The following is a 16,063-nucleotide window of genomic DNA, read 5'->3' as shown; positions in this document are numbered from 1 at the left end:
GACTTTCATAAAATAATACACTTTGGGAAGCAACCATTTATTCATTCCCTATTCCAGAAACAAGTTTGATGGGTAAACACCTATTCAGTTTCCCTGGAGGCAGCACTATTAGGGTTAGAGTGACAGTGAAGCTTGTATTTTCAATTTAAGAAAATTGAAAATTTTTGCACATGCTTTTCTGAGTCATTCCATTGAACAAGAGACAGAGGCATAATCTCCCCTTTATAAAGAGGAACTGTGTGACCTGGCAATGGCCCCTCTAACTGCCTACATCATCATTCTTTGAGGGGAAAAAGCCCCACTGCCTTGCTGAGAGGGTTGCTGAGAAGATGAGAAAACACAACACGCGTTAAAGCACACTGTAAACTACCCCGAATGCGCGAATGCGTATTATAGTAAGAAAGTGGGAGAAGTAAGGAGTCCACATTTCTGCCCTCAAAAAACTCTTCTGATTGGATAATCCATCATATTCCTAAAACAACACAAGATTTCAAAAAGTTCCCGCAATGACACGTTTGGCTACATAGCCCCCTTCATCTCCCCACCTTCCCCGTGTTCCAGGCTGAGTAATGCGCTCTCATGCTGAGTGCAGTGGAGACATGGCCGTGGGAGCCCCAACCAGCTCTATCAGCACCGCCCTTCCAAGCTAAAGACTAACTTCTTTAACTTTTTTTCCAGTTTCCAGCATATTCTTACTTAAAGTAGTCCTTCTTTAAGGGACAGACTTTGACATTTCACAGTATATTACCTTTCTAAAAAAAAGCTTCTAGGCTTTTTAACAAAAATGCCAAGTTGTTCATTTCACCATTTTCCGTAACTGCAGCCACTAGATTACACCTGAGCGCTGTGGGTCATGCCCTACCTCAAGCAGGTAAGTTTTCTCCTTGCAGGTGCACATATATAACACGTATTTCTGATCATTTGGAATTCTAATCTAGATGCTCACCACACTCTCTGCTTTACTTCTTTGTGAATCTCACTCTTTTCTGTTCATCTTGAGTTCAGAAGACAGATCCCAAGCAAGAGAGAAATTCCCAGTGTGTCCCACAACCGGGAGTGGAGTGAGCATGTGAAACCGCTTAGGTCCTGCACGCCAGGCGGCTCCCTGGGACTAACTGGGAGCCCTGACCGCACCGTGTGAGTGCAACCCAAAAAACAAAAGCCTGAACTGACCAGGCATTGTCAACATACAATGGAAATACCGCCTCTTTTCATGAGTTTTTAAAATCTCCCTATAATGTGACATTTTGAGGCAGTGTTAGTTATGTATCTTACTATTTTTAAAAAGCCTTACTTAGGGCCCTTCAAAAACTTTAATAGATAAACTGTTCTATAAATGACACCTCACGAAAACCAGGACCCAAAATGTCCTCTGAAGGAGAGATGTGTCCTCCAGCTGTTTCACTCAGTCACTGTGATTTCCAGTTCTAAGAAACTGCAGTGAGAATCTGAACATTGTCCAGATCCCTTAAAAAGGAGGCACTTGCTAAAATCCGCCTGGATTCGCCTCTGCCCCTGAAATGACTGCACGTTGCTCCTCAGTCCCTGACAGTGAGACGAATCCCACCACCAGCCCCCAGAGGAGGTAATCCAAACCCTGTGGATATACCTACAGAAAAGATTTCTATTCACGGGGTATTTTATTTGTACACTAATGATTAGCTAAATTGTCTCCTGTTAACTCTATACCCACTATCTTGAAAACAGGAAAACAAGTTAAGTTCTTTAATTCCCCAAACTTAAAACACAGTCATATAAATGGGGGGGGCTAATTATTGCTGGAAATTTACTTTCTGTTCTCATCTGCAAACTCACAGGGCCACTGCCGTTTTCACTCCATTTTCAAGGATACTTTGTTGCTATGAAACAAGTCCTATCATTAGATGTTCGTGAGCACACATCAATTTGAACATGTAATCTTATTTTCTAAAGTACAATTATCAAGACCTTAATTTCTATGCATTAGCATTATGAAAGAAAAGAGCTGATAAAGGCAAAGAAATCATTCATTCATGCATTTATCCATGCAATAATTTTTCAAGATTTAAAAAAAATTCTACTCTGGTGCAGGGTCTCACTGAGGCACATGGGATATTGATGAGTGAGAGAGAATTCCCACCAGTGGGAGTCCCATGACAGCTTTTCTCTTGGGAGGGAGTGAAAGCAGCCCTTTGAAATGTGTGCAGCACTCCGGAAACGCCTGGATTGTGAAGGGCTGCCAAGCTGTGGTCACCAGCAAAAGAGAAAGCTATTCTAAAAGGTGCAATACAAGTGAGGGCTGTTGGGACCCCAGTGATGCAATTTAATGTGTGGACAGTCAGGAATCCAATTCCACAGGAGAATAAGCAGCCCCAGGCCTCTATGGAGTGGACAGAGACACGATCCCACACATGGGCCAGGGAGAGCCTCTGATGACTGAGCACACACACTCTCATAAATGGACACACGTATGTGCTAATCACGGGGAAGGAATCTGTTAATGGCACCTGAGACAGGAGTGAACAGGCTTGGGCTAGGGGGACCAGAAGGAGGATGGCCACCAGCTCAGACAGCTGCTTGGGTGTGAAGTGTGCAGTGCTTCAACCACATTTTTAAATATAGAGACGCGGACTCGAGCAAACACAATGTGGACACAGCTTGTCTCCCATTGGGTTATAAAACAAACTGCTTTCCATGGATGTCTCGTGTCACAGCAAAGGGAAAGAACTGAGACCTGTGGGCCTACACATGGCCCGTGGAACTTCAATCCACACCCCAGCAGCCCACCACTGAAACACCCCAGCACCAACTAAGGACTTCCTCCCTCAGGTGAAGTACACACCCCAAACGTAAATCAAGCTAGCCATCCAAAAACAATCCTGGATGAGATACAAAAGAAGGAAAAGGGTGTCATACCCCCAAATCATACTGAGATGACTACGACTTGCTGAGCAAAAGGATTCTGACAAAAACCTATGAAAGGTAATTAGTCACTAAGAATGCACAGAGGAAAAACAAGCGTATGTTTTAGAAACCTGACAACCATTTTTAATGGTATGAAAAGAAAGCTGGAACAGAAGATATGTACCTCGACTGAGATCTAAAGCACCCTTTCCAGTACGAGCCAGATGTAAAGCTCTGGTGCACATGCCAGCAAGACTCTGGACTGGGACTACGAGGAGGGAACCAGCCAAAGGAAAAGGAAAGGAAAAGGAAAAGGAAAAGGAAAAGGGAAAGGAAAAGGAAAAGGAAAAGGGGGTGTGGACTACTCAGGAAAGACACCTGGGCTCAAAGCACCAGTGGGAGCTGTCGCTTAGGCTCCGGAACTCAGACAGGGCACCCAGACATCAAACCCAGGTCTGGAGGCCACTGGAGACACCTCCCTGGGTGTCACTCCTCCACTCTTTTAGGAACTGGAACACAGGACTGTGAGCTGGAACGTAGGAAGGTGAACATACTTTTGCCTTCTTGTTTAAATTATCCCTCCCCTTGAAAATGTATCTGACTCATCCAGACTAGGAAAAAAAATGTCTTCTAATACCGCTGATCTGACAAATCCAACCTTTAAATATTTATGCTTCCTAATGATGAGATTCAGAAAACTTTTATTTATTTTATTATCTATATTAATTCTAGTAGAAGCAAAGAACAAATGATTAATTTTAGGATCACTCCACACTGAATATTCATTAAGATGGGAGACATTCTTTGAATATGTTAGCTGCAGCAGCAAAACAGAAAAGAAATATAGCAAGAAGCACGTGTTGCTCACGGATGCAATTGCAGTACAACCTACACCAATTCTGCTCCTAGAGGTAATGCATCTAAAAATAAACTTATTGATACTCATTGAATTTGTCATATAATTACACAGCATAATTTTGTAGCTTAGACGTTGCTTTGTAAAGAATTCCATTCACGGAAGCACTGATCTAGAGTCATTTGATTTAAAACAGAACTTTCAGTAAAAAAGAGTAAAGTTATTTCACATGACAGGCCATGCGGGATAGCTATTCCCCATTATTTTATTTTTCTGCTCTGTCGTATATGACAAATGATGTGCATGTGTCAGTTATCATAATGGTACCACAACTAAGGAGTGCCACAACTAACTAGTGATAATTCCACCTCTTTCCTACTCCATTTTAAACAGTAATCGGAATGCAAATCACCAGAGTAAAGACCAGGCCTTCAGTGTGCTACACTTTACAAGGAAGGAAGGGTGAGGGGAGAGAGGGAGGGGGGAAGGAAGGACATTGAAAAACTTTGTCATTAACACAAGAGAGAAAGCTCCCTTGCCCCAGACACACAAACGCCAAAACACTAACATCCACACTACCTGGGTGCTGGGCTCCATGACTCCAATCATATTAGTGGACAATACAGTGAAACACCAGGTCTAGAAGGTAGAGCTCCGTGTGGAGCTCCACACATAGTCTGATGCAGGGCTCCACGTAGAGATCCAGGTAGAGCCCACACTCTGCCCCATGGAAGGCTCCACGCAGGCCCCCTGGAGCTCAGTGCAGAGCTTCACGTGCAGCCCCATGAAGACAGAGACCCCTGGAGGGCTCCACAGCACTGCTGAAGGGTGCAGGGCCTCGCGGGCCTTCGGTAAGCAACACTGGGCCAAACAGTGCAAATCCATTCAGTAACGGGTTCAGGCATATCTGAATTAAGAGTGCTACAGACATTGATTTGCATGGCAAAATAAAACAATACACTTAAAATTTTTTAAAAATTTTGTAGCAACTATGATTAAGAAATAAACTCTTGTGAGTCAAAACATGTCCTTCAAGCCCATTTAGACCTTTTGTGTTAAACACAGAATTACACAGAAAAAATAAACTTTCCAGTTACATGAGAAATTCCTAGAAAAATAAACCTGATAATTCACTATCTCATTACTTCACTGAAAGCAAAATATTCTTAGAATATACAAGCAAAAAAAAAAACAAAAAACTTAAGGTCGGGTGTGATAACAAACAAGCCAGAGATTCTAAGAAAAACAGCTAGTAGAACTTCTTAAAATCGGAAAAAAATTATTTTCCTTTTTAAAGGAAAATATGGAAGAACAAGTTCCTTAGGACAAATTAGGGGCAGTGAATTGCTTTACCAACCCTACTTGTGAAAGATTTAAAACTTTCTTTTATATGAGCTCATCATTTCCACTGACAATTAAATCATTTCATTCTGAATGCCTGTTATTAAAGAAATTTTCTAGCATCAAGTTGTAACTTGATGTCAATGACACAACATGAAACAGGATGAGACAATGAGAAAATCTAGTTTTCCTATAACGCTGGAGTTAATAAAAGATACCTATTCCTTCACATAAGACTTTGTCTTAATCACCAAAGACTAGAGTAACCAGGCCTCCTGGACTGTTAACTACTGCCCTTTAAATTTCCTCTACATAGTCCAAGTTTCACCCACAGCCACCTCTATAGAGCTTTAGGGAACACTGTATCAGAATACTTGAGTATTTGTTTTTTTTATGTGTTTGTTATTAAAAAGCTACTCTTCTACGGCAAGGGTTTCCCACCATACCTGCAGCAGCAGTGTCTAGCATTATAGGAGAAACACTATTATTTTTCAGCACAAACACCCAAGAGGCAAAAATTCCCCCTGAATTACTGGTGGACTCTTTTCTTTCATTATAAAATGTTAAGTCTTTTCTAGGTAAAATTCAGGTGAGGGAGCATATCAATGGTTTGCCCAAAGCCTTGAAGGTGATCAGCAGGAAAGGAGAGAGCCCTTAACTTCTCCCAGAACCTTTCTCACTGCTCCACCTGGGGCCATCACTGTCAATTTCTGCAAATAAGGAAAGGGATGGGGCCGGGTGGGGAGAAGAAAAGGAAGTCTGAAATTTTCACCTGGGGCCTGGAATTTAAACATTTACAAGGTACTGTTAGCTCTTTATAAAATTCTCCCCAATGGCACAAAACACTGCACAGATCATGAATCTGTGCTTTGTGTGTCTGTCTCCTCTGCCAGTCAAGAAATTGGACCATGCCTGTCTCCAGCATCCAGAACAATGTTTGGTCCTTATAAAGCTTTGTTGAATTAATTTGAAACAAAAACCCATGTGGTTTATGCCATTTCCCATAGTCAGTCTAAAAAAACAAAAAACCTTCTAAAGGAAAGCAAAACTTTAGAACTGTCTGAGGCCCAAGAGAAAAGACCGTACATGACAGTGGTGTTCTAAGACAGAGGTCAGCAAAGTACGGTCAAATCTGGCCCATTGCCTGTTTCTGCAAATAAAGTTTTATTGGAACACAGCCATGCTCATTCATTTGCATATGACTGCTTCCACACTTTATAGCAGAGTGGAGTGGTTGTGACAGAGACTGTATGCCTCATGACATAAGGAAGACAATGAGAAGAACAGCTAATTTGTCAAAATAACACTGTATATTTCCATCTCTATGTTACACCTGGAGACTGATTGATACCGCCTTTGAAAATTATCTGCAAGCTTATGTACTTTAGAAATGCAATACTACCTACTAAAAACCATGCTATCCAGTTACAGACCCTAGTGAAAATGAGGAAGCAAGTCATGGAACCATTTATGAAGCCAGCACACTTTTGGAGCTACTTCCCCTTACCTATGGCTCTTCTATGTCATTTTTCATGCATAACACAAAAGTACTGAATAACTCTGATTATTACCAAATACAGCCCACACTACTATTCTCACAACAAAGGTAAAAATTATACATATTAGATCTGCAATTCAAAAGGGTCCAAATCTTTTCTTTCTTAGCTCATTTGAAAAATGTGAATATAATAATAATGATGTTTCTTCCCTACAAAACAATAAGAATATTTGGGCTAAGTAATAACTTGCCTCAAAGCTGCAAATATATTATGTACAATATAATTTTTACCTCATATTTAACATTATACTTATGATTTTATACTGATATAAAAATATGTATTTTATTTACACTATTAAAATGTTTACGTTTCTTATATCTGAAGTTCTCAAACCTAAATGTATTTATGCAATTAAGGTAAGATACCATAACAGTTTATTCAAAATATATCCATCCCCAGTAGCTTGTTGTTATATATCATTACAAATGAGACTTTCTTTCTTTCAGATGTTTAAATATTTAAGAGTTGCTATTTTTTGTTTTGTTTTAGTGTTATGATTCAATTCCTTTTTTGTTTCTACCATTGAAATTGAAATAAGCATTTTCTGAAACAAGCACATACTTATGAGTATACTTAAGAAGGTATACCCTTGAGATTCTAAAATACGGCCTGGGTTTCGTATTTTTAACAAAAATGCAGTAATCCAAAAATGGGTACATTGAAGTGCTTGTCCTTCATTATAGGAAAGATGATTAGAGAAAAAGAGAAGACTTGTGTAATCCACTGCCAGCCCCTAGTCCCCACTCCACTAAGCCAGTGAGAGAGCTGATCCTTCTAGACACTGAGCTCACACTGGGCACGAACACAGTGGCCCAAGCAGCCTCTGCTTCTAAAATGTAGGTAAATTCCCTCCTGGAGTATGGTCTGTAACATCTGCATAATACAGGATGTTAGCGTTGCCTCTTGGGAGGAAAACTGTATCTAATTTAAAAGCCCTTGCGCAAATGGGCACCCTTCAAGATCTACCAGTAAGGTCAAAGCTCAAGGTCAAACCCTACTTCAGGAATGGAAGTGCACATTGTCTTTGTTCCTGCACAGGTCACAGTACTCATCCCACAATCAGCCACCAGAAAAGCATTCCTAGGAGCTTAGCAATGACTCAGGGCAAGCTGTGCTCACACCTTAAAACCACATGCCAGTTCCATGGCTCAAGAAGCCGTGGGTGTGGAAACCCATGGGCCTCACCAACTTCAGGGTCCTAGGGCCCGGAAGCCACCATACCAGCCTGTTCTCTCTGATGAAAATGGGGACATTAGCCTCCTGCCCTGAATTTTTCACTGGGCCATTGTGAAACTACCACATGAAATTTTATATGTAAAATTTGTAAATAAATAATATAAACAATTCATGTATGTTTTTTTCATATGCCACAAAGCACATGCTGCTGGCATGACGTGATCTTGTAGTTGGATCCTTTTGCTTTCTTCATGAACCTTTAAATGATATACACATGTAACCACATGTTTTGTTTTGAACTACAAAGACTTCTTAAGCCCCGGCAGCCCTTTGCTGCCAAGGAAAGCTGGCTCCTCCCACCCTGTTCTTCAGGCTAATTTGTGGAGCCACAGCCACAGCATCTCTGAGCACATTTGCCATCACAGCTTTTTCTTCATTCAAAATTATATCCATGAATGACATCACAAACAATTGCAAATTCAGCAGCACATAAACAACTGATGAATGCACAAAAACAATGGCAAATAGTTCCCAGAATATAATGAATAAACTTGTTTTAATGGGAGAGGAGCAGAACAGAAGTAGAATTGTTTGCCTGGGGGTAACCCTAGGCCATGTAAAGCTAATAGTTCTCAAACGCTGCACAGAGGGCCTTGCCTAGCTGCTTTCCTCACACCCTGTGGACAGGACAAAACACCCAGACAGGGGCGGCATGTGTCCCTGGGCAGGCAGCTGCTCCGAAAGAGAACTTGAGAATTCCTCTTCGTGTTGCATGTCCCGGCCCACGTGATGGGTCAGCAACTAGCTGTGCTCTGGTGAGCCACGGCCACAGGGCACTGCTTTCCTGTTTTCTCCGGCCTATATACAAAGATGCCCCAAAATAGAGACTGACATTTAAATTCCTCTGGAGCAGATAAGAGATACAACTGACCTAAGTCCATTTATTAAATGTGTATTTTCCTCACACACGGGCTGAAAGGAGAGTAGGGTCTTTTACATGCAGCAAAGTAGCATTTCTCAAGTTTTACACCCTTAGCTCCAAATTCACTCCATCAGAGCTTTTTTAAGGTGAGATTTCTATGAAATACGTATAGAGACTAATAAACAACCAATTATTTTCGTTTCCAAACCAGCTGAAGCATCCAATTTGTTCTATAGTCTGAATTTAGAATTCTTTACAGGAAGGCAGAATATTTGAAAGCCCTGAGTCAGGGAGAGTTAGATGTGAGAGGCCACACAGCTCCAAGAGATTTGTGTAAGGTTTGTCCTAGGATTTCCTTCCCTCCCTCTCTCCCTCCCTCCCTTTCTCTCTCTCTCTCTCTCTCTCTCTCTCTCTCTCTCTCTCTCTCACAAAAGAAGTCGCTATGTTACCCAGAAGACACAGAACTGGGTAACAGGAGGCCTGCTGTGGCCTCGGCAGACCCACAGTCAGATCCTGGGGCTTTCCCTTAAAAAAAAAAATAGTAACAAGAACCTGCCATCCAAGGAGGTTCTGGGGATTAAATGCTATTTTAAAATGTTTTATAAATTACAAGGTGCTTTATGAGTATGTTTGTGCAATTGGGTATGCAATTCTATGACTACACACACTTTGATTTTGTTGTTTATCTTGTGAAAATTTCTGGCTGCCTTCTCTCCTTCAATTACATCTCGGTATCTTCAATCCACTAGAAAACTTGTAGATTTTTTCCGCATCTTATGTATTATCTTTGAGAAAGAAATCGAAAGGTAGACATATAACTCACTAAGTAAAAAGGCACTATCACAGAATGAGGTGACTCCAGTAGAAGTTTTAAAATGCTCTATGTATTGTTTCAAAGAGACCTCGGTTCTCTTTTACACTGTTAAACATGAACTACCATCCTTACGATGGCTGACCAGGCTCTACATGGTCCGCTATTACTTCCTTCACTTCACTGTGACTCTCATCCATATTGCTCTTTGTCAGCCACATGGGTTTACTTCTTATCCTGGAACATACTATCAATCCTCTGCCCCAGGACCTTTGCACACTGTTCATTACACAGGTTTCTTTCTTACCCTGGAACACACACCAGCCATCTTCTGCCCCAGGGCCTTTCCATGAATACTCATTCCTTTTGCCTAAATGGTTTCTCCCTCTAAATATCTACAAGAATTACTTCTTCACCACATCAAGTTGTGATCTTCTCCTCCTCTCCCTTCCCCACTTTATTTTCTAGAGCATTCATTACCACCTACAACACTTCATATTCTGAACACACTTCAAAATTAAGTTTATTTCCTAGGTTTCAAAGGTAAACTTATAGACTCAGTACCTTCACTTTTCATCTTTTTAGCTTGGAAACAATTTTATTCTTCTAGTCTGTACTTTAATATATCTCAAATGAGTGAAATATTTTTAAAAGTATTTAGCATGTAACAAGTGGCCTCACTGTGATGAAAATTTAACAATTTGGTTGATTTGGAAGGTGAAGGGATATCTAACCCTTTCTGCTCATCCCTCCTGCCCCACAGCCCACCCCTTTACCCTCCCAAACAGCCCTTAAGTGAAGTTCCTGTCGTTTTTTATTTGTTTGTTTGTTTGTTCATTTGTTTTTTCTGGAAAGAACAGACAAAAGGTGGTAAAAGGTAAGAACGACAGGAAACTCACCTGAGACTGACTCCATCAGCCTGAGGGGTTGGTAACACAGAGCTGCCCCGCCAGATGGGCCTGCCCTCCTCCAACCACAGTGGCCGCTGTGGTGGGGGGCAGGTTTTCAGCACAGGAGGCGTTATGAGCGGAGGGGGCTGCTGGTGGCCAGGAGGCCTCCTCTGCACAGGAGGAGAAGGGGGCTTTCCTGGACAGATCATGGATATCTGTAAAAAGGACAGGGCACAGTTTTTAAAAAGGGCTTCAGAGCCACCCACACATTGTTTGTTATAGGTGTTTCTTAAGAAAACATAATTCTACTTGGAAATTACTAGGATGATTAAAAATTAAGCAATTTTAAAGCATAAAATATAAAAAGAACAAAGATTATATTAAATGTTTGTAGATTATTTACGAGGAAAATATTAACTAAAATATAAATGTTTACTTTTTGTGGAAAGGCACAGTTGTATGCAAGCAGCATATTAAACCCATTTTCAGTGTGAGCTTTCTTATGTGCACAGCTCTGAATGCATAGAGAAAGTGATGAGTCCACAGGAAGAATTCATACCACACACAGTAAAGAGGAAGGATCTTTCTAAAGCAATAGTTAGGGTGAGCAGAGCAGACTCAGAATGCACAAGAAAAAGGACCGATAACCCAGCATTGAGAAGTTGCTGGAATACCATCACTGCCAACAAAGACTGAGCACTGAGAGAAACACTGGAATAGTGATGAGGCAAGGCTGCCAAGAGCTTAGAGCAGGCTAACCCCAAGGAGCTGGGACCCCAGCAAAATCAAACTGATAGTTTCTAAGAGAAGAAAACTAATCCATGAATTTCAGCCTCTTCAAATGCACCCTAAGTCTGTCTAGGAAGTGGGCTACACATTTGAGTGGTCCCTTCAGAATTTTCCAGCAAGTGCACCCACAGCCCCAACAGGGACACCCCATTCCGTCTTCCGCCAAGGATGCATGAAGAATGGGCACCTAGTAAAGGGCTCACAGTGGCCGCCCAGAAAACAGCTTGAGTCAGGTGCTGTCCAAGTTGACTAAAAAGGTGTTGAGTGGACAGAGGCTTGCTTCATGTTTCCCTGTAACCAACCCTCCAGCACACCTACCCCTGTGCTGGTCCACAAAGACGTCTCAATAAACTGACTGGCTTACACTTCAACCACCTTCCAACTTTAGGAAATGGCTCGAAGACCCCATGACTCCTCAATGTACCAAGTGAACTGCAGGGACTCGAGTTGTGAAGATGAATGCTGATCATCCAGAGTTGTTCCAGAAACTTAATTAAATGCTCCATGCTGGGGCAACTTGGATATTTTACTACAGTGGTTATTTCATGTGGAACTAAGACCACTAATAAACCAGCATTACTGATAAGCTAAACAGTAAATAATGATAAGGAATAGAACAGAATTATGGTGAGTCAGTTTTATGGCACCTTTAATATTTTGATATGACCCTAACACCAAAATGTCATTTGGAGCTATGTAAATGTTTAACTTTAAAAGAAAATGCTTATTTCAAAAAAATTGCCAAAATGAATAAAATCTAAAGAATGTTTTAAAATTCATTAATGTGTATAAGCTTGTCAGGCTTTCACATCTTATGTGTCTACACCATTCATTAATAAAGTTTTAAATTTGTTTTTGTTTACTCAACTAATTCAAGTTAGGTTTCTGAAACTGACTATGTAATAAATTTATACTCCTGGATTTATAATATTCTAAAGAAAGAAAAGATTAGATCTTGCGAGTCTCGCAACTACTATATTTTTCTAAAGCACACCTGAATATTTTCAATTGAACTATACACTCATTAAAAGTCTACTTGAAGTAACAAAAGTTTTTTACAGAGGTTTCATGAAACTTACTTGATATATATAACTGGAAAAGCATATAAAGAGCTTACAGATTTGTTTTGCTTCATTTGTATACAAAAAATGTTATTTTAGGTTACTTTTATGTTGGAAAACAATTTTAAAAACCTACTATCATATAAGACTAAAACAGAGGTATTAACATTGCCACAAGTCGCTTTAGTAATTTAGTTTTTTAAAATGCATCCAGGCTGTGGTGTAAGAAACTGGCCACTAACACCTTTCTAGGAATTCCTGCCGTCTTGTAAGTTCAGAAACCCCACAGCGCCCTCAGGGCACCAGAGTGCTGGTGCCTGCACTTTCGAACTTCCCACAAGTTCAAGCTGCTCATCACACTCTAATCCATGTCTTGTTTAATCCTGCTTATTGTCCAGATTCCTAACGCATTATTCGCATTGTTTTTAAATTTAGTAAGAACATCCTGGCCCATTTCCAAATTTCTCCCCCCTACCTCACAATTTCCCTCAATTCATCCACCGACCCAGGGGCTCTGGAAGCCCTGAACAAGCCAAGGGAACCAGGAGGCTGGCCAGGGTGTGAAGTGGGCCCCTGGCATGGTAGGAGCTGGGGGAGGCACTCACAGGATGGGTTTGAGGGTGGCCCCTACAACAGACCTGGGAATGCAGAGGTATCAGATGGTCACTTACTTCTGTCCCTATTTTTGGTGACTTCCTCCTACCAGCACTGAGCAGTGCAGCCAGTGCTCCATGCCCAGGTCCTCGGGGGAAGGCAGGATTTCACAGCAGGAATCCAGACCTCACCCAGGGGAGAGCCTCCTGGGCTTACTTATGAATATTCCCTAGAGAGAACATCAGAATCTCTACCTGGGCAGCTTCCCTACCTAAGTTGGTAAGTAAGTGATCAACAGATACAATACTGTAAGGGGTTCTGAACTTCATCACCTGGAGAGTAGTTTCATCACTGCCTTAATCCCTGATAGAAGGGAAAAGCCTTCCCCTATTTTGTTTTCCTGCGTGGCAGACAGCCTCCAACCCCATGCCTGCTGTCAGCAGGGACACTGGTAGATTACTCTTGCACACTGCTTGTAATGGCAGGCGCGGGGCCCTGAGGCTGCCATCTGCTACGGCGGAAGTACTCTCTCCTAGGATGCTACAGACTGACAGTGAATGTAAACAAAACCTCGGGTCACGTGCAGGAGCACAAGGCCATAGAGGCCCCATTATACTTCTGAAAAATATGGACAGCTTATGAATTTTTGTTTGCTTAGGTCTTCTTTATTCTTTTAAATGTGGAATTACAGTCACATCAGCAGAAAGGTAGCACCTTCTGAAAAACTATTTCTCTTCAGATATAAAAAATTCAGTTAAATGTTTTTCTTGGTAAAAAAAAAATCTTAAAGGAAGGGCACTGGTGAAATAATCCACTCCTCAGAACACCTGGCCATAACTGATGATTTACTTATGGGCTCTTAGGCAAATTCCAAATTGGTTAGTTTTCAAATAAACTCATCATTACATAGGTTAATGACTCATTTCTTAGAAAACTGTTAATGGACTTATGCATAATGAGTATATGATATTCTACTCATAGAATAAATGCTTCCTCAAGTCACCTCAAGCAGCAACTGAGACACAAGCCGGCCCCTTAGGTACCAGATCAGCAGTCCAGTGTGAACCAATCTACAAAGAGCAAGGACTCACACTTCACAAACAGAGGTCTTTCATACTGAATTATCCCAAGAATTTTCTCTTCTTTTTTTTTTTTTACAAGCAAGCACATGATCTTGAGTGTTTATTAAAATTTTTCATCTTTTGGTCTCGTCAGTAACACTGCTCACACACAGTTGTGTGAGCCCTGTTTCCCTGACTTACAACACACTCCTCACTTGAGGAGCCTCTGCACCCTGTATTCCCACGACTAGCACACCCGGTCTGCGCATGGAAGAATTTACTAACATGCTCCAGCGTAAAAAGATGGATACCACTTCCCCAAATACTAAATTGTTCTAGAGGGAACAGGCCACAACCTGGGAGAAAAGTTATTCGTCAGTACACAAAACAATCCACAGAGACAGAGAATTCCCTATTCTTTCTGGGGAATATTTACAAACATCTCTACCAACTAATTAAATCAGTGACCTTGGAAAAGACTCTCGACCTCCCTCGGGCTCTGTTTTCACAACCTTAAAATAAGTTACATTATACCAATGGTTCCCAACCCCTTTCCCTCAAAACCACCTTGTGTGTGTGTGTAGAAATATTTTTTTCTGATTGTCACCACATTGTGTGGAAAGAGTTTTAATGTATTTGGTAGGGAGGGGAGGGGTAGAGGTATGTTATCAAGCATAATATATAGTGGGCTTTACTGAAACAAAAATGGGCAAAGGAATATAAATTTTCCACCTTGCAGATTATTTCAGAAGTCCAGAATGTGACACAGGAGACCCTCAGAACAGATTACCAACCAACCATGTCACTGGACCCTAAAATTCACTGACAAAATGAGAGCCTTAAAAGTAATATCAAATCCTTAGCTTTTCAAAGTGTTGGGTGTCAAAACTGGTTTAAAAAAGTAGGGGATTTTCCTTAAATGTCCAGTCTTTCTGATTAAATGTCCCCATTTTTCTATGAATGAGTAATGCATAAAGAAAGGAGAAATTAAGTAACTATCACCCAAGTGAAATAAAAAACAAAATGTTAACTTGCAAGCTGCCTAAGGTAGAGTCTACAATAAAATCCTAATGTAACTATTGTATATGAGCTTCCAAAGTAGACACAATGTGTGTACAACTTGGAGACAATGTGATATAACATAAAGAATACCAGCTAGGGACTGGAAGCATCTTCGAATGGTTAAGCCCAACACTACTCCTTTTGGCTCCAGAATCCTGGGGAAGTCCCTGGACTGCTCCAAGCTGCAGGCTCCATGTTTAATTTAAATTTAAAAAAAAAAAAAGAGGCGATCCAAGTGGCCCTGCCCATGTCATAAGGTTTTAGGAGTATTACATGATACTACATCTATGAAAATGTCTTAACACTAAGAAGTGAAGAAAAACACCTTTTGAATTTTAAACAATTCTTTTGCTCCAAAGGGGAGAGGGGCCTGTACTTATTCTTTTTATCTTTTAATATTGGTCAGAATAATGGTTACATTTTCATCACCTCCAATTTCAGTAGCATTCTTTCAAAAACCCTTCATTGCCCACCAAGTTCTGGGATTGTTAGTTATACTTGAAATTTGGAAGCAAAAGATAGACTGATTTAAGTAACTACTTCTAAATTTGCAGAAATATAGCACTATGTCACATTCACAAATATAGGGTGGGGCAGAAGTAGGTTTACAGTTGTGAGTATGTGAAACAGAGTTTATTCTTGTACTATTATTTATTTATTATTATATTATTTTCCACATGAACCACTGTAAACCTATTTTTGTCCCACCCTGTATTATAGGTTATCTATTAATGCTATGCAAAAGCATAAGTCATTCCTCACATAAACATACGGATTTTAAGGTAACTATTCAAAGCACTTAATATAATGAAATCTATCATAATCCCTGTTTTTACTCATTGAAAAATTGAAATTTAATACTACACCACAATCATTCACTGAATTATTTCTATCAATACCATATGGATAGGTTAAAGTAACTATATGACTATAATTACATTAAGGTTATAAAGTTTTAACATAATTAGAGAACACATCATTCTTTAGTATTTGAGTTTCGATTATTAAAACCTCCATATCAAGCCTTTTAGAACAGAACTACAGAAGTGCACACATAT

General features: G+C 40.5%; 1 protein-coding gene across 2 annotated transcripts in view; it reads right to left on the bottom strand.

Annotated features, from left to right (window-relative positions):
* The window catches only part of IRS2 (insulin receptor substrate 2), a 29,479-nt gene that overhangs the window by 2,587 nt on the left and 10,829 nt on the right, over positions 1 to 16,063 (bottom strand). The window contains exon 2 of one of the 2 annotated variants that reach the window (XM_037136463.2): positions 10,448 to 10,653. The exons of the other annotated variant lie outside the window; for it this stretch is intronic. Coding sequence (XP_036992358.2) covers positions 10,463 to 10,653 — 191 coding nt within the window. The 3' untranslated portion in view covers positions 10,448 to 10,462. The remainder of the gene's footprint in view (positions 1 to 10,447; positions 10,654 to 16,063) is intronic. 2 annotated transcript variants of the gene reach the window in all.

Source organism: Artibeus jamaicensis, unplaced genomic scaffold (assembly GCF_021234435.1).
Source record: "Artibeus jamaicensis isolate MK-2021 breed Jamaican fruit bat unplaced genomic scaffold, CSHL_Jam_final contig_559, whole genome shotgun sequence".
NCBI lineage: Eukaryota > Metazoa > Chordata > Mammalia > Chiroptera > Phyllostomidae > Artibeus > Artibeus jamaicensis.
The sequence above is the reverse complement of the archived record's forward strand: the minus strand, read 5'-3'. Positions and strand labels throughout refer to the sequence as shown.